We start from the raw sequence: 18,973 nt of genomic DNA on the forward strand, positions 1-18,973 counted from the left end.
TTCAGCCCAGGGAAACCAATTTCAGACCTCTGGCCTCCAGAACCATCAGAGCACGAACGTGTGTTATTTGAAGACACCAGCTTTGTGGTAGTTTGTTACAGCAGCCACAGGAAGCCCATATACTTAGTAAAGTGTCTACACTGCAAGCTGTGTAGACACTGTCACACTGTCACTCTGGAGGAATGCTACGAACTGGACCGACCCACAGTCTCACCATCAGAGGACCAGGCAGCTCTCACTGCCAGGGTTTGCCACCACCAGGAGACCCCTTGAAATGAGTCAGACACAGTACCAGGATTCTGGTCGGAGAAAGATACTGAACACATACTTACACCAATGGATGTAGATATTAATGGAGGGAAATGTTTCTTTTTTCTTTTGTTAAATTCTTTGTTTTTGAGAGAGAGAGAGAGAGACACAGAGAGCGCCACATGAGCAGGGGAGGGGCAGACAGAGAGGAAGACAGAGAATCCCCAGCGGGCTCTGCACTGACAGCAGAGATCCCGATGCGGGGCTCGAACTCACGAGCCGTGAGATCATGACCTGAGCCAAAGTCTGACACTTAACCGACTGAGCCACCCAGGCGTCCTGGAGGGAAAGGTATCTAAGGAAAGGATATGGTTATGGGGATAAGACTGGACACAGACTGGGAAGTGCTGGGAAAGCTTCCTTCAGGTGGAAGCCTGGACCTGAGCCCTGCAGGGAGAGGGAAGGTGAACCAGGCAAAGAGGGTGGGGGAGGAGGGGTGCAGGCAGTGGGAAGGACACAGAAAGCAGACCCAGTGGAAGGGCAGACCCCAGACTGCGGGGGGGGGGTGGGGTGGGGGCGGGGGTGGATCTGAAAGGCACCCTGCAGGGTGCAGAGCAGGGGTGGGGGCTGCGGGTGGAGAAAAGATGAAGAACAGCGCCGAAGAGGCAGAAATGGACCCAGGGGGACCTCATAGGCTTGATCATAGTAACAAATTCAGGAAAGTGTTTGAAACTGGGAGCTGTGGTCTGATTTGCATTCCGAGAGACTCCCTCTGGCCATGGTACCCTGGCCTGGAGGGCAACACAGTGGGAGGCTGGGAGGCTGTTAAGATCCAAGAGACAGATAGAAGTGTGCACTTGGGTGGTGGCCGTGGCGATGGAGAAACGTGATGGTTCTAAAACTATTTTAGGAGGTAAAATGTGACTCAGTTTGGGGATGGACTGAATATGTGAGGTGGTAAACTGGAAAGAGCCAAGAATGGCGTCTAACTTCAGAATTTGGCGTTCCCACATGGGTAGAGGGTGGTGCGGTGCCGTTTGCAAAGCTACGTTTGGTGGGGACAGGCTAGGGGATGGCACGGGGATCATGAGTTTCGACTTGGACGTGTTGCGTTTGATGTATCTGAGATATGGGTGCAAAGATAACAGAGATCATAAACTTCCTTCCCTTTCTTAGCATTTTTCCTTTAAAAAGGTGTGTGTGTGTCCAAAAAGCAAACACTGTATGATTCCACTCATGTGAGGAACTCAGAGCCATCACAATCATAGGGACGGAAAGCAGACTGTGGTTGCCAGGGGCTGGGGGAGCATGGCGAGGTATTGTCTAATGAGTACAGCCTTTCAGCTTTGCCAGTTGAAAGTTCTGGAAACGGTGGTGGTGCCACGGTGGTGATGGTTGTACAATGTAAACATTCTTAACGCCCGTACAAACGGTCGTGATGGTAAATTTTATGTTACGTGTATTTCACCACAATAAAAAAAACTGGAAAACAAACGTGTGTATACGTGTGTTTGTGAACTAGATACAAATGTGCTCATAAAGTACATACATACCGTTTAGGGATTAATAAACATGTCTCCATCATCTTGCCTGAGTCATAACCTGTACAGGACCCTTAAAAGCCCTGTCGTACCTCATTCTCTGAGGTAAACACCGTGCTGAGTTTATCTTTTTCTCTTTAAGTTGGCTGCACACCCAGTGCAGAGGCCAACACAGGGCTCAAACTCACAACCCTGAAATTGAGAGTCAGATTCTTAACCAACCGAGACATCCCGGCGTCCCTAAGCTGAGTTCATCTTAATACTTTTTTCTTTTTATAATTTACTATCTCTACATGAATGCCAGCACGGTTTTGGGTTTTACATATTTTGCCCTTTACATAAGCTTGGCCGAAAGTCTTGTTTTTGAGATGCATCTGGGTTAATGCCTATAGTGCATTCATTTTCACTGCTCCGTAGTATTCCACGGTGTGATTAGGCTGTACCTGGTTTGTCCTTTTCTACTGCCGATAAACACTTGAGGTATTTCCAGTTTTGTTGCTCTTACAAATAAGGCTGATAAGAACATTCTGGAATATTCCTCCTGGCACTCACGTGTGAGAGTTTCTTTAGGGCTGTGATGATGGAAATGTTCTACGAAAATGTGTGTGCTTTCCAATAGGACAGTCATTAGCTACAATTGACTAGTGAGCACTTGAAATGTAGTAGGGTTACTGAAGAACTGTACTTTTTATTTTACTGTAATGAATTTAAACAGAAATAGCCATATGAGGGGCACCTGGGTGGCTCAATCAGTTAAGCGTCTGACTTGATTTCAGCTCAGGTCATGATCTCAGCGTTTGTGGGATCAAGCCCCACGTCAGGCTCTGTGATGACAGTATGGAGCCAGCTTGGGATTCTCTCTCCTTCTCTCTCTGCCCCTCCCAGCCTGCACCCGCTCACTCACTCTCTCTCTCAAATAAATAAACATTAAAAAAAAAAAAGAAAGAGCAACATGAAGCCTGTGCCTACCCAATTACACAGAGAAACCCTAGGGTATACTGAGGCAAGAAATGGCTGGTTACTGTAGAGTTAAGTACATGCTCATCTTTACTAGGTTCTGCTGGGCTGTTTTCCAAAGTGCTAGAGCCAATATCCCTTTATCTTAGCCTCAGGGCCCCTGGGTGGTTCCCTGGGTTAAGCGTCTAACTCTTTTGATCTCAGCTTAGGTCTTGATTTCAGGGTTGTGAGTGGAAACCCCTCACTGGGCTCCACACTGGGCATGGAATCTACTTTAAATTTTTTTTTTTAATGTTTAGTTACTTTCGAGAGAGAGAGAAAGAGAGAGAGACAGCAGGGGAGGGGCAGAGAGAGAGGGAGACACAGAATCCGAAGCAGGCTCCAGGCTCTGAGCTGTTAGCACAGAGTCCGATGTGGGGCTCGAACTCACAGACTGCAAGATCGTGACCTCAGCCGAAGTCGGGACACTTAACCGACTGAGCCACCCAGGTGCCCATGGAGTCTACTTAAAAAAAAAAAAAAAAAAAAAAAAAAAAATCATTCTCCAACTTCCTAGGTCTTTTTTAGCTAAATACAGCATCCAGATGGAAGTTTCTGAGAATAAACAAGGTTGTATTTGTCAGGATTCTCCCATGAAACAGAAGCAATAGGAGACTTGTTTGATTGATCTGTTAATTAATTATAAGAAAGCGGCTTATGTGATTGTGGAGGCTGACAAGTCCCAGGATCTGTCATCAGCAAGCTGGAGACACAGGAGAGCCAACGGTATAGCTCCAGTCCAAACGCCAGCAGGCTCAAGCCTCAAGAAAAGTCGATCTGTTAGTTCCAGTCCACAGGGAGGAAAAGATCAATATCCCAGCTCATCAGTAAGGCTGGCAAAGTTCCCTCTTACGCAGCCTTTTTGTTCTATTCAGGCCTTCAACGGATTGGATGAGGCCCACCCACGTTGGGAAAGGCAGCGTGCCTTACTCTGTCTACTGATCTGAATGTTAATCTTACCCAGAAACACCCTCATTGACTCCCCCAGAGTAATGGATGACCCCAGCATCTGGCCACCCAGTCAATTGGACACATAAAATCAACCATCACAAGAGCCTAATATGGTGATCCCCCTCCCAGCTCACCAGAACCCAGGAGGCCCAGGGGAGATCCTTGGAGCTAAGAGAATGAAGTCCCTGATGGTAAGGTCATCTGAGTTCCCAGAGAGAAGAATGTCCTTCCAAAAGACAACTTGGAATAGCAGAAACTTGTCGAGTGGGGGCCATATATCTTTCTCCAATCTGATCAGCCCAGATTCCTACCCTCACCCCTACCTTCCAGCACACTTAGAAACTCAAGAGGGTGCAGTCAGAGGTGCAACCTGGACCATTCTCCTCCCTCCTCTGTTCTTCTCCATCCATTTCCTGCCCCCCTTTCTCCTTGCCTCCCCCCTCCTCAATTTCCTGTACATTTTGTTCAAGACAAATTGTTTTCAGATCTTCTGCATCTGAAGCCATCTCTTCCCACCTGATATGTACGGTGGCTCTTGCAACAGTGACCTGTTCTTAGGAAACGCTATTTAAAACCCAAAGTGCAACCAGTGTGACGCAGGACTCCCGAATGTGGCTAAGATGTGTCAAGTTACATAAACCCGCATGCTTCATTCTGCCCTTGGCTTGAAGCTTTTCCTAACAGACTTCAGAATTATCAGCTCATTAAAGACAAAAAAAAAAAAAAAATGCAGGTGCATAAAACATTTTTAAAAATAACAAGAGTAATAACAAAGTCAAGGCCCCGGGGTAGAGTTGGTCGTAATGGTGGAGAGCTGCTCCCCAGCTTCTCGGGGAGAGGAGTGTTTTCTGAGTATTCTCTGGAGATGACTAAGCAGCCCCGATCCCTTACTCTCCCTCAAGGTGCAGTGCTGACAGTGAAAAGGAGGAAGGGGATTTTGATTTGCTTATTTCCTAGGAAAAGCCACCCATGTTCATACACGTCCTTGCTACAGTGCTCCCAGGGAAGCGTCAATGCCCCTATTGTACAGAGGGGGAAACTGAGGCTGGAACAGGGCTAAAAGAAACTGCTCCAGGCCACAGAGTTGGTAAAAAGTAGAACCGGGGTTCAAAGCCAGTTGACAGGCCCCATAGCGTGATGGTTGAGATGGACACCAGGAGTTATCATTATCTGCTCTTAATGGACACTGTGCAATCCTAGGCAAGTTATTCGACCTCTCTGTGCATCAGTTTCCTCCTCTATAAGATGGAAAATAGCCAGGGAGGGAAGATGTTATCTATCTGTATAGTTGTAGTGAGGATTAAATGAATCAAGGCAAGTAAAATATTTCAAACAGTATCCAGCATGGCAAGCATAAAAAAAAGCTGGTTATTTACAAGTCATGCACTTTCTACCCTCCCAACCTGAAAGTCTGCCAGATTCGAGGGCTTGGCCTCTTCACCATGCTGGGTACTTCTTAATAAATTTTTTCAATGTTTATTTATTTTATTCTTTTTTGAGAGAAAGAGAGCGACGGGGGGAGGGGCAGAGAGAGAGGGAGACAGAATCCGAAGCAGGTTCCAGGCTCTGGGCTGTCAGCACACAGCCCGACCCGGGGCTGGAACTCAAAAACCGCGAGATCGTGACCTGAGTCAAAGTCAGACGCTTAACTGACTGAGCCACCCAGGTGCCCCTGGGTACTTCTTAATAAAATGAAGTGACTGGGGTCCAAGCCCAGACAACGGAAATGCTGAAACGCAAGGGCTCCGCTCCTGACCTCCATCCTTCACACACCCCCGCCTCCCCTGCCTGTTGCAGTTCTGAGTCTCCCTGATTAAAAGCTGCCACTGCCCAGGGCAAGCTGAGAGACAGAGCACGCTATCCCTTTTATGAAAATCCAGCAAGCAGGTGTAAAATGAAGATAACCACCCCCTGCCCCTGCTCAGAGGCGGAAGATTCTTAATTATCTGAGACCCAGATAAACAGCAGGGCCAGGATTGTACAGAGGATGCAAAAATGCTGAGGCGGGCAGGCACGGGCTGCAGAATTCTGCGAAGCTAATAGCGCGATTCAGTGCTTGGAATTAAAGGTGAGAAAATGAGTCTGAGGTTGTCGGCAGCCTCCGTAGGACAGGATAGGGACATGGAGCAGAAGTAGGAGGGACAGGAGGTGGGCAGCTCAGAGGATCAAGGAGAGAAAAAGCGGACTTCACGCTTTATCTCTGGGACATTTGCCACCTATTACAGAGGCGTTTTGGGGGGGTTATTGACTCATTCAAATGAAACTCATAAAATTACCAAACCTCAAGAGGGAGAGCTCCAACGACCATGTAGCAACCTACAAACCAGAGGACAAGCTAAGGAAGACAGTGAGCGAAGATACACTGTGCCCTCCAAGGTCACTCATAGTCCTTCCCTGAACCGTACCTTAGTCGAGGCGAACAGGAGGCTGCCCCTGATTCATCCTTCCATTAGTAAGCACTTTTCATAGCTTATGTGATAATGTGTGCTCAGGGCTGGTCCACTGGAAGGGTTCAATAAATGTTGATTTCTATGGTCCCTGGGAACCCTTACAGGGCACTACAGCAAACTCCTAGCAGGTTGACTTACAAAGCTCACCGCCTAAGTTAGAGCTCATCACTCTAGGTTCCAAATAAATCACTTATCTCCAGAGAAAGTATGGAAAAGCCCTGAGTGAGTCCTGTTTACTGAGCCTGCCTCAGCTGAATTCTTTCTATTTCTACCACACGTAATTCAAGATGGCGGAACAAGACAAAACCCAGTGTGGGATTGTGAGATTATGGGATTGTGCGTGTCCAACCAGGAGTTTGAATTTGCATTCTCGAGTGCTGGGTGAAGAAGAAAGGAAATAAAAAGTAAACAGCAGTTCTTTTGTGCTCTGTTATGCGCCCAAGGACACAGACCGAGGACATGGGAGAGCCAGGAAGACCCATGAGTCCACTTCTCATGAATCCATGCTAGTTCTCTGTGGATTGGGTAAATCTCCCTCTTCTACTTCTTCACCACCCTGGCAAGAGGATTGTTGAACCAGCAAGACAAGAACATGGAAACACAAATGCTAAACATTGCGGTGGGGGGGGGGGGGGAGCGGTGCTTGGGGGGCAGCAGCCATTGGACCCTTTCTTAAAAGAGTCAATGTAGCAGGAGACAGTAAATGTGAGAAGACACCCTCAACCATGAAATATGGTCTGACTCACACAGCCTCCACAGGAGCTGATGGGTATTAACTTGATTACTTTGGAGCAGGTGTGACAAAACCAATCTCATCCTGGTTATTACAGCTACAGTCATTGGGACTGTTTCAGTCCATGACTGTCACATTCCTGTCACTCAGAGCTTCCCCACCTGAGTCTGCAAATGCTTAGTTAGGTCTGAAATTCTATTTCCTTCTTATCCTGTGCCAAGGACCCGTGTGTGTGTGTGTGTGTGTGTGTGTGTGTGTGTGTGTAGGGAAGTTGTTGGGGTAAGGATGGAGTGTGAAAGAATAATTTATTGCACATTCAACAAATATTATTTTGCTGAATAAATGCTAGGTGCTGTTCAAGATTCTGGGAAGACAGAACAGTAAGGAAGATAAGATTCCTACTCTTGTGGTATATACTCTATGAAGTATTTCTTTCATTTGTTTCCTCATTCACTCGCTTAATCAATTCTCTGGAATCATTGCACCCTAGCTTGGCTACTTAATAGCCAATGCAACCTTGGGCAAAATTTTTAACCTCTGATTTTCTCTTCTCAAAGGGACACAAGAGGGGTGCTTGGGTGGCTCAGTCACTTAAGTGTCTGACTCTTGATTTCGTTTCAGGTCACGATCTCGTGGTTCATGGGTTTGAGCCCCACGGCGGGCTCTGCACTGACAGCATGTGGGATTCTCTCTCTGCCCCTCCCCCATTCACAGACTCTCTCTCAAAATAAATAAACCTAAAAAAAAATAAAAGGGATGCAAAATAGGGCCCCTCTAGCTGTGTAAGGGCCTGGCTCTGAGAAATAGCTAGGAAACTGAATCAAGAATGGCCCATGCCTGTCCTGCTAGCCTGGGAGGCCGCAGGATGATGGATAAGGCAATTGTTCAGGTCTGAGTGGGCACTGATCTCTAGCCTGTCCTTCCAGGGTCCATCACGTGCCTCTCAGATTGACAAGGTGGGTGCACCTCCACGCAAGGTTATGTACTACGCCAGGCTGGAGCTGGGGGCAGCCATCAGCTTCATCCACTGTTGTCTGCAGGCTGCCAGCAAGACTCCCCAGGGGCCTGGAAGCCGGCCACTCCCTTGGAGAATGTCAGTGAGCCCCTCTTCTGTCCTGACTACACTGACATCCTCCTGTATTCTTTGAATAACATGATTCATTCAAGTATCTACTGATGCACTGGTGCTAGGGTGGTGAGCATAGCTGCTTTCAAGCATCTACAGTTGACATCTGTCCCTAAGTGGGCATAATGGGGAAATTCAGTGAGGTCGCAAGTCAAGAGTTTCATGCAGTGCTTGGCCCAGAACTAGAACTTAAACGTGAGCCATTCTTGTCCTTGTGCACTCAGTGTGACACCTTGTACATTCACTGGCGTGTACCATATGCTGGGATACTGTGTGTGTGTGTGTGTGTGTGCACGTGTGCACGTGTGTGCACCCGTTGCAAAGGTCAGTTGATGCAAAGTGGCAGCCATTGTTCCTGTAGCAGCGAAAGCAATCTCTGGTCCCTCTTGAGCACCTGCAGGCTGAGGGAGCTATTCGGTACTTTCTAGAACTCATATGTTTTCTGTCTCCTTTCTTTTGAAACAGGAGAAGGATATTATAAGTGTCAGTCATGTAGGGTATTTTTTAAACTGGAGAAAATCAAATTTAATTATGTAGTATGCTGGCTCCATAAGAATACGAGGCCCAGTCATGTGCTTTTAATGTTAAAAACTATCTATATATGAGAACAGAAGCTTAATTATAGTTTTAGAACCAAATATAAGTGTGATCCTCACTGCGAACATAAAGAAGTAAAAATTGGAAGTATAAAAATAGAAAAAAGATGTGAAAGCAAGACCTGGGCACTAATTTAATTCTGGTGGATAGTATATCCTGATTAAAGGTTACATATTAAGTAATAGAAGAAAAGTGGTAAAACTGTCCATCAGAATTAATAAAAAACATTATTGGGGTGCCTGGGTGGCTCAGTTGGTTAAGCATCTGACCGGCTCAGGTCATGATCCCGTGGTTCATGGGTTTGAGTCCTGCATGGAACTCAGTGCTCACAGCTCAGAGCCTGGAGCCTGCTGCAGATTCTGTGTCTCCCTCGCTCTCTGCCCCTCCCCTGCTCACCCTCTGTCTCCCTTAAAAATAAACATTAAGGGGCGCCTGGGTGGCTCAGTCGGTTAAGCGTCCGACTTCAGCTCAGGTCACGATCTCGTGGTCCGTGAGTTCGAGCCCTGCGTCGGGCTCTGGGCTGATGGCTCAGAGCCTGGAGCCTGCTTCCAATTCTGTGTCTCCCTCTCTCTCTCCCCCTACCCTGTTCATGCTCTCTCTCTGTCTCAAAAATAAATAAAACGTTAAAAAAAAAATTAAAAAAAAATAAACATTAATAAAAAGGGAAATTGTTTAAAAAATAAAATAAAACAGAGGAAGAAAGACTTTTAATTTGCACATATACAGTAGTACAGGCGCACCTCCCTTTACTGTGTTTCACTTTATGATGCTTCGCAGATATTGTATTTTTTACAAATTGAAGGTTCAAGACTTAGATGGAGGAAGTCACTGCAGATGTGGTAGAAATAGCAAGAAAACCAGCATTAGCAGTGGAGCCCGAAGAAGGGACTGAATTGCGACAGGCTCTTGATGAAACCTGAACCGATAAGGAGCTGCTTCCTATGGAGGAGCCAGGAAAGTGGCTTCTTGAGGTGGAGTCTCCTCCCGGTGAAGGCGCAGGTGGTCGAAATGACAACATTCCATCCACTTCATGGATGAAGCAGAGGCAGAGTTTGAGAGGGACTCCAGATGTGAAAGGAGTTCTACTGCGGGGGAGATGCTAGCCAGGAGGAGTACCATGTACCACAGAGAAATTGTTCGCGGAAGGAAGAATCCATCGATGGAGCAGACCTCATTGTTGTTGTATTTTATTTATTTTTAATGGGTTTTTTTTAATGCTTCTTTTTGAAAAAGAGAAAGAGAGAGAGAGGGAGAGAGTGCAAGCAGGGGAGGGGCAGAGAGAGAGGGAGACAGAGGGTCCCGAGTGGGCTCTGTGCTGACGGCAGAGAGCCTGCAAACTCACGATCGTGAGTCAGATACTTAACCGACTGAGCCACCCAGGCACCCCAATTGTTGTTTTATTTTAAGAAACTGCCAGAGCCACCCCCACTTTCAGCAGCCACCGCCCAATCAGTCAGGAGCCGTCAACCTCGAGGCAAGATCCTCTACCAGCAAAAAGCTTACCACTCGCTGAAAGCCCAGACAATGGCTAGCATTTTTTGGCAAAAAAAGTATTTTTTCAAATTAAGGCATGCGCATTTTTTTGGAGACATAACACTATTGCACACTTAATAGACAACAGTATAGTGTAGCCCTAACTTTTGTATGCTCTGGGAAGCCAAAAAATTCATTGTACTCACTTTATAGCCATATTCACTCACACTCACTTTATTGCAGGGGGTCTGGAACTGAATCCACAATACCTCTAAGGTATACCTGTAGAATTTATAGACTGTGGCAATCTCAAACTCTCCTGTTGGCACTGAATTCTCAATCCTTCCATACTTTTTCTCCAGAAGTTTGAGAGCTGGCTTTCCCTTTGTCCTGACTCCATCCACGAGGAAGAGCAGCATGGAGATTTCAGCTTTCCCCAGAGCCTGGACTTTGCGGTCTACTTGCTTACGTGGGGTGACTATACCCATTACTCAAATCCAGGAATGGCCGTTCTGTGGGCAAGCCCCGAGAATCTACGTCTAGTTCAGTCTCCCACATACCTCAAAGACACAGAACTTCCTGCCACTCATCTGTACTTGGGTGCCCCACAGGCACCTCAAACTCATGTCCAGTCCTGGCTACCTCAGTGGTTGGAATCACCTGATTTTTGCTGATACTTCTCCCACACAACCAATCCTTCCTCAAGTTCTTCTGAAAAAAAAAAAAAAAAAAAAAAACCCAAAAAACATGACAAGGGAGGGATTGTTTCTCAACACTCATGTACTCATGTTGAGTACTCATGTACTCGACACTCATGTATTCCCAGATCAAAAGGAAGAGGTTTCTTATCTGTAGATGGGGGATGTTCTAGAACTTTCCTCGAAGGGCTCCTGTGAGAAGGGATATGGGCTTCTTGTGCATGTGAAGCATTTAGGACAGGGACTGGCCCACACAGAGAGTCGAATAAATGGCAGATGTTACTACAGTGGTCCGTCTCATGGGCTGAGAGAGAAGGGCACATGATGCAGTCCATGCAGAGGTCATATAAGGAGAATATGGGTTTTGAAAGCAGGAAGAGCTGGATCTGAATCCTGATTGTTCTATTTACTAGCTGGGAGGCCCTGAACAGGTTAACTTCTCTGAGCCTCAGTCTTGCTCATCTGTAAGACAGGATAATCCCCTAACTGGCCTCAGTGAAATCACTGAAAGAATGATTTCTTTCTTCCTCCAGTGGAGACAGGGTCAAATCATGTGACTCTGAGGTTGCCAGTGACCCCAGGAGAGAAGTCTTACCATTTCCCCCCATTTCTCAACTGAGAGAAATGTAGCCCAGAGAGAAGCTGTCCAAGCTCTCCCAGTTTTGTTGGATCTCAGAACTATCTGAACCCTGAGTGTGCGGTCTTAACGACACGGGCACAGGTACCACCTCTGGGTCCCCATCTCTGTCTGTCTGTCTGTCTCTCTCTCTCATCCCTTTCCTCTTCTCAAAAGGAAAGTTACAAAGAGCTTGGGCTTTGGAGTCAGACTGGCTTGAATTCCATCCCAAATTCAGGTCTTGTTTATAAGGGAAGGCTCTGATAGCCATTTCTCCAGGCAGTAGTGAGAATCAAGTAAGACTTTTTAAACGTACATAATGCCTTCATGCCAGCGCCCAGCCCACAGTCATAAAGAGCAAATGTTAGTTTCTCCGGGTGTCCTCCCCTCCACACCCCTTCCTTTCCTCGGCCGCCTCCCCGAGGCACTCACATAAACCTGAGCTCAGACTCCCGTCGGACCAAGACTTCCCGGAGACGCTGAATTTTCGCCATCTCCAGCTCGATCTCCTCCGGCATCATGGTTGTCTCTGCCATGGAGATGATGTCCAGCTGATCTGTGCAGGAGACAGGAATCGTAGGCGTCAAGACCCCAAGGCCACGCCGGTTTTCAAGAATTCCCTTAGGCTAGCCCTTGTCCCCATTCCAGGGGGCAGCCTTGCCCCAGCGTCCTTGACACTCCAGGAGGGTGCACGTGCGTGTTTATGAGCCAGCCCTTTGGAAACTGGGAAAGACGTTTTCCATGTGAACCCTGTTATGAACAAGAGGAGGCTCTGTTGGCTCACCAAACCTGTTCAAGGTTCTATATATGGTCTTGACAGTCCCTGCCTGGTCCCAGCTCCTGAGTCTCTGCTCTCTTTGACTACAGCCATTTATCCCTGTCCCAGCCTCAAGACCATGGCCAATGTTAGGCAGAAGATCATTTTATAATAATTATTTTATAGCAATACTCTGAATTATTATCTTACAAGAACACCAAGTAATGTAAGTCATAGTAATATGAAGTAAGACAAGTTTGTTGTAGAAAATTCAGGTAATAGGTAAGCGAAAAAGAACAAAATAAAGTCATCCATGACTTCACTGCCCAGAGAGAACCACTATCCACATTTTGATAGACATTTTTCCTGTTTCATATTTATAATCAGAATTATATTTATGGTAATATACATAAAAGAATATATTTTTAAACTGTGTGTATTACCATATATATGGAAAGACACTACATACATATGCATATATGTATCTATATATGCATGTGTATTCATTCACTCGGGCTACAGTAACAAAATACCAGAGGCTGGGGCTTAAGCAATAGACATTAACTTTCTCACAGTGCTGGAGACTAGAAATCCCAGTTCAAGGTCTGGCAGCATCAGTTTCTAGTGAGAACCCTTTTCCAGGCTTGTACATGGCCACCTTCTCACTGTGTGATCACACAGCCTTTTCTTTGCACACACACAGGCAGAGAGCTCTCTGGTGTCTCTTCTTATAAGGACGCTAATCCTGTCAGATCAGGGCCCCAGCCTTATGACTTAATTTAACCCCAGTCAGTTCCTCAAAGGCCTTCTCTCCAAATTAGCCACCCTGGTTATTAGGGCCTCAACATATGAATTCAGGGGGGACATAAAGATTCAGTCCATAACAATATGGATGCATGTGTATACTTATATATGTATACGTAATAGCACATATATTGCTATTAACATTTTGGTGTAAATTCTTCCTATATATATATATATATATATATATATATATAGGGCAATTTACATGATTATATATAATATATATGTGGTGTGCATACATAGGGTAACACATATGGGTTTTTATGTATTTTCTATGCATAATATTATATATACCCATACATACATACATTTCACAACAGCAAAGATAAGAAATAATCTAAATGCCTATCAATGGGTGAATGGATAAAAAAGTATATATATAATGGAATATTATTCAGCCACGATGAAGGAGGATATCCTTTGTTACAGCAGGGATGGGCCTTGAGCACATTACACTAAGTGAGAAAAGTCAGAGAGAGAAAGACAAGTACTATATGATGATCACTTGTATGTGGAATCTAAAAAGTCAAACTCGTAGAAAACAGAGTAAAATGGTTGTTACCAGAGGATAAAATTGATGTCGTTTAAGAGTTGTTAAGAGTACAGGGGCGTCTGGGTGGCTCAGTCGGTTAAGTGTCTGACTTTGGCTCAGGTCCTGATCTCACAGTTCGTGGGTTCGAGTCCCCCTTCAGACTCTGTACTGACAGCTCAGAGCCTGGAGCCTGCTTCACATTCTGTGTCTCCCCCTCTCTCTACCCCTCCCCTGCTCATGCTCTGTCTCTCTCTGTCTCTCATTAATAAATAAACGTTAAAATAAATAAATAAATAAATAAATAAATAAATAAATAAAACATTAAAAAAACTTAAAAAGAGTTGTTAAGGGTTCAAACTTGCAATATATAGGGAATACACATATCTTTCTTTTAAAAAACTGGAAAAATGCTTACTAAAATGTTAATACTCCCACACACTATTATATACATATGTATCCATCATTATACAGGTCTGGTTTTTGTAATATAAAGTTAGGGTCTCACATTTTATTACCTGTTCTTTTCATTGAACATATCGTGAGCGTTTTCGCACATCCTCGGATGTTCTTCCCCAGCAGCAGTGTGAGAGGCTGGGTAATCTTCTATTTGTGGCTGTATGATGAATCACTCCACCAACCCCCAGGCACTTGGGTTGTTTTCCATTTTCTCCACCACAAACAGCCCTGTAATGAGCATTCTCTAAGCTCAATCTTTACGTGCACCTAAGAGGTGTCTTTAGGCCACACTGCCAGAGTGAATGGCTAGGTTTTAACGGATACAGATCCTACAGTCTTTCACAGGTACAGCCAAAGATACAGGGGAGGAGATATTCTTGCTTTAGTGAAGCCAATTTCACATGACCTACTCTGCTTGTCCCGTCTACACCCGGCACCTTGGTTCTGCTGCCTGGTGTTTGTCTTTTTCCTTACCTCCAAGTCAAGGGTTTGGAAAGCTGCTGTCTCTCTACCTGTCTCCCTCCTATGACCTGGAGCCCTGGCCCTGCACACTCCTCAGGGGCTGGGGACTGCAGACTTCCCTGAAGTCACCCCCTGCCAGCCTGGATCTCAGAATGTTGCCCACTCGCAGAAGCCTGTACGACTGCTGGGAAACTCCTGATCCTGGGTTCTCCAGGATCAGGGGTAAATTGCCATTCCCTTCAATCATCTACCCCTAATAACATCCATTCCATAAGCCTCCTCTCCACCCATCAGGATCCCCCATTTTGCTGAGGAATCTCGAAGGAAGGGCAATTACCTTTAGCTGTATCTCACCTTGAAATGAATGGCCTCCCTAACACTCTCTGAGATAATTCGTAATTTGTATGAGATAATGAGGATAAAGGCAAGGGGAAGGACCAAGAAATTAGTCAGGGCAAAGAAACGGTGGCATCACAGCCGTAGGTCTGCTGGAGATCGTCTCCCTCCCTACCTGGCCTGGCTTCTCGGAACAGCATCTGTTTCTCCTTATATTTTCCGAGAGCTCCTAGATTTCATAGCATGGACAGTGCATGGTGTTGAGTTGGGGAGGAAGGCAGCGCACAGTGGTCTAGATGGATGGCGGGGACATGGGCAGAGGGAGGAAATGTTAAATCAAGGGTATTCACTATCCCCTCCCCCAGCCCTCCAAGAGCAGGAGGTCCTGGAGATCATGCCGCTGTCCTCTGTCCGGCTGAGCTGGTGCTGAAATGCGGGTGGAAGGGGGGCCAGAGAGGAGCAGGGCGTGAGTCTGAGAAAGAGGAGGGAGAGGGAGGGGGAGCAGAAGAGCTGTCTCAGGACTGGGACTTGAGAAGAGAGACAGATGTCTAAGGAGGAATTTTAGGAATTGTCCATGTGACATGCTGAGTCATGATCTCAAGGTCCCTGGAATCAGATTTGGGGTCCTACTGCCCCTGACACCAGACCTAGATGGCTCCCGGGGCTGCAGCAATGAGGTCTGACTTGAGGAAAGAGGGAGAAAGGAAAGGACAGGAGAAAAAAGTTAATATTAATTGAGTGTTACTGTGTGCCAGGCTCTAATCAGGCTGGAGGACCAGCTTGGGGGAGCATGGACTCTGGGCACAGGGTAATAGAGGGTTGTGGGGAGGAGGGGTAGGGGGTGTTCTGGAGTCAGGTGGCCAGAGCTTGTGTTCCAGCTCTGCCCCTCACTAGCTATGTGGCCCAGGAGAGTTAGTTAACATCTCGTGACTCAGTTTCCTCATCTGTAATGTGAGGACAATAAGGGACCCCACCACCCAGGGCAGTTGTGAGGATGGAATTAACCAAGGGATGAGAACCTCCGTGCATGGTGACGATTCCCTTTGTTATTACCACCAGCCGCTCTGCCGTGCTATCTCTTCTAATCCTCACCATAAGCCAGCAGGATCAAGATGTTCTCTGTTGAACAAACAAGGAAAGGAAGCCCAGAGCTGAGTAAGGAAGGAGCTGAGCCCTTGTCTGCCTCCAAAACGCTGGTGCTTTGCCCCATCACGGCTGCCCTTTTTGCACACAGGTGCTCTGAGTCCAACTACCACTGTCCATCCACATCTGAGAGTCAAGGGCAGTGTCTGAGTTCCCCATGGCTGCCGTAACAGATCAGCGCAAACTCAGTGGCTTAAAGCAACAGGATATTATTCTTTCTCCGTTCTGAGGCTGGAAGTCCCAGATCAAGGTGTCAGCAAGGCTGTGCTCTCTCCAAAGGCTCTGGGGGAGGGTCCCTCCTTGCCTCTCCCAGATCCTGGCAATCCTTGGCTCGTGGCAGTATTGTTACAACCTCTGCCTCCGTTTTCATGTGGCCATCTTCCCTGTGGCTCTGCGTGTCCTTCTCTGTCCTTTTCTGAAAAGACCCTATTTCCAAATAAGGTCACATTCTGAGGTTCTGGGTGGATGTGAATTTGGGAAGAGCACTATTTAGCCCACCAAAGTTAAATAGCTTGCAAGTTCCCCCAATAGCCATGTCAACTTCTCAAAGAGCTTTGGTCACTGCACAAGGAGCCAGCCCTAGCTGGAAGCAGCCCAGGCCCCAGGAAGCAGTCAGGGGGAGGGGCAGAGTTAGAGATCCTTGGTCTGAAGCCAGTCACGGGCTATATGAGCTTGAATAGGCCCTTTACCTCTTAGCTTCTCTTTCTTCCTTTGCAAAATGGGGTTCAATAGCTGCCATGTTCTATGCTGTGGCTGAGACCTCATATGATCTCATTTAATCCCTGTTTTATACCTGATGAATCTGAGGCTTAGAGAAGGAAGTGACTTGGCCAACATCACACAATCAGAATGTTGCAGAGACAGAATGCAAACCCAATGCTCAATCTCTCTCTCTAAACCACATTACACAGCCTCTGGGCAAGGGCTAAATGCATCTATGGATGGGACCCAGCAGATGTAAGTATCCTCATTTCTCAGATCATGGTTCAGATGGGTAATCTGTTTTCCATGGGACAGTTGCTGAAAACGGCAGTACACCCTGGGGCGAAACGTGGGACAAAGACTTAATCACCCACCATGGATTGACATTTTACCAATTTCCAGGTGCCGAGATGAACATTTAGCATTGACCTGGAACAGAGAATGGGGCTGATACCTGTGTTGAAAAGCCTTGCTCCTGGAAGCTTTCCTTCCCCTGGAGAAACGAGCGAAGCCTACACCTCACATCAGATAGAAGATAGTTAGAATGCCGACTTGTGGATAGTGCTCTGTGTCAGGCTCTGTGCTAGGCTCATAATAGGCCTCATCTCTTTTAATCTTCACAGCGTCCTGGGTGAGGGGTTAGCAACTATGGCCACAGGCCAAATCCGGGCCCCTGCCTGATTGTGCAAGTAAAGTTTTATTAGAACACTGGTCATGCTCATTGAGGCATTATTTATGGCTGTTTTCACACTACCACAGCAGAACTTTGTAGTTGCAACAAAGACTGCATGGTCCATAAAACCTCAAATATTTACTGTCTGGCCCTTTACAGAAAAAGTTGCCTGCCCTAGATGGTAGATGTTATAATTTCCCCAGTTTAAAGATTTACTTATTTCTTCTTGAGAGAGAGAGAGAGAGAGAGAGAGAGAGACACGAGTGGAAGAGGGGCAGAGAGAGAGAGAGAGAGGGAGAGAGAGAGAATCCCAAGCAGATTCCACGCTGTCAGCACAGAGCCCAATGCGGGGCTCGAACCCATGGACCATGAGATCATGACCTAAGCCGAAGTTAGAGGCTCACCTGACTGAGCCACCCAGGTGCCCCCAAAATTGAGCATATTCTATTGCACTGGGTAAGTGGGAAATATCTGTTCTCAAGCATTAGCAGACATGGTGATTATCCGGGCAGCTTGTTAAAAAGGCAGAGTCTCTGTTTCTACCCCAAGTGGCTAGGATAACACCAGGTTACTTCAAGCTGTACTAGAAAGCTATAACCATCAAGACAGTATGGTACTAGCACATAAACAGACACATAGACCAGTGGAACAGAAAACCCAGAAATGGACCCACAACTATATGGTCAACTCATCTTCAACAAAGCAGGAAAGAATACCCAGTGGAAAAAAAGACAGTCTCTTAGACAAACGGCACTGGGAGAACTGGACAGCAGAAGAATGAACCTGGACCACTTTCTTACACCATACACAAAAATAAATTAAAAATGGATGAAAGACCTAAATGTGAGACCGGAAACCATCAAAATCCTAGAGGAGAACACAGGCAACAACATCTTTGACCTTGGCTGGAGCAACTTCTTACTAGACACATCTCTGGAGGCAGACAAAAGCAAACATGAACGACTGGGACTTCAAGATAAAAAGCTTCTGCACAGTGAAGGAAACAATTAACAAAACTAAAATGCAGCCTAGGGAATGGGAGAGGATATTTGCAAATGATATATCTGATAAAGGGTTAATATCCAAAATCCATAAGGAACTTATCAAACTCAACACCCAAAAAACAAATAATCCAATGAAGAAATGGACAAAAGACATGAATAGACACTTCTCCAAAGAAGACAACCAGATGGCTAATAGACATATGAAAAGATGCTCAACATTACTCATCATCAGGGAAATACAAATCAAAACTACAGTGAGATACCACCTCATACCTGTCAGAATGGCTAAAATCAACAACACCAGAAACAACAGGTATTGGCGAGGATACAGAGAAAGGGGAACCCTCTTGCACTGTTGGTGGGAATGCAAACTTGTGTAGCCACTATGGAAAAGAGTATGGCGGTTACTTAGAAAGTTAAAAATAGAACTACCTTATGATCCACAATTGCACTACTAGGTATTTACCCAAAGGATACAAAAATACAGACTTGAAGGGGCACATGCACCCCAATGTTTATAGCAGCATTATCAACAATAGCCAAACTTTGGAGAGAGCCCAAATGTCCACTGACTGATGAATGGATAAAGAAGATGTGTTATACACACACACACACACACACACACACACACACACACACACACACACAATGGAATATTACCCAGCCATTAAAAA

At 46.1% G+C, this 18,973-nt stretch overlaps 1 protein-coding gene across 1 annotated transcript in view; it reads right to left on the reverse strand.

The window, feature by feature from the left end:
• BMERB1 (bMERB domain containing 1) overlaps positions 1-18,973 on the reverse strand; it is a 122,581-nt gene that overhangs the window by 45,867 nt on the left and 57,741 nt on the right. Inside the window, exon 2 of the mRNA XM_025916908.2 lies at positions 11,863-11,986. Coding sequence (XP_025772693.1) covers positions 11,863-11,986 — 124 coding nt within the window. The remainder of the gene's footprint in view (positions 1-11,862; positions 11,987-18,973) is intronic.

Source organism: Puma concolor, chromosome E3 (assembly GCF_028749965.1).
Source record: "Puma concolor isolate L17-30 chromosome E3, mPumCon1.1.hap2, whole genome shotgun sequence".
In the NCBI taxonomy this organism is placed as follows: domain Eukaryota; kingdom Metazoa; phylum Chordata; class Mammalia; order Carnivora; family Felidae; genus Puma; species Puma concolor.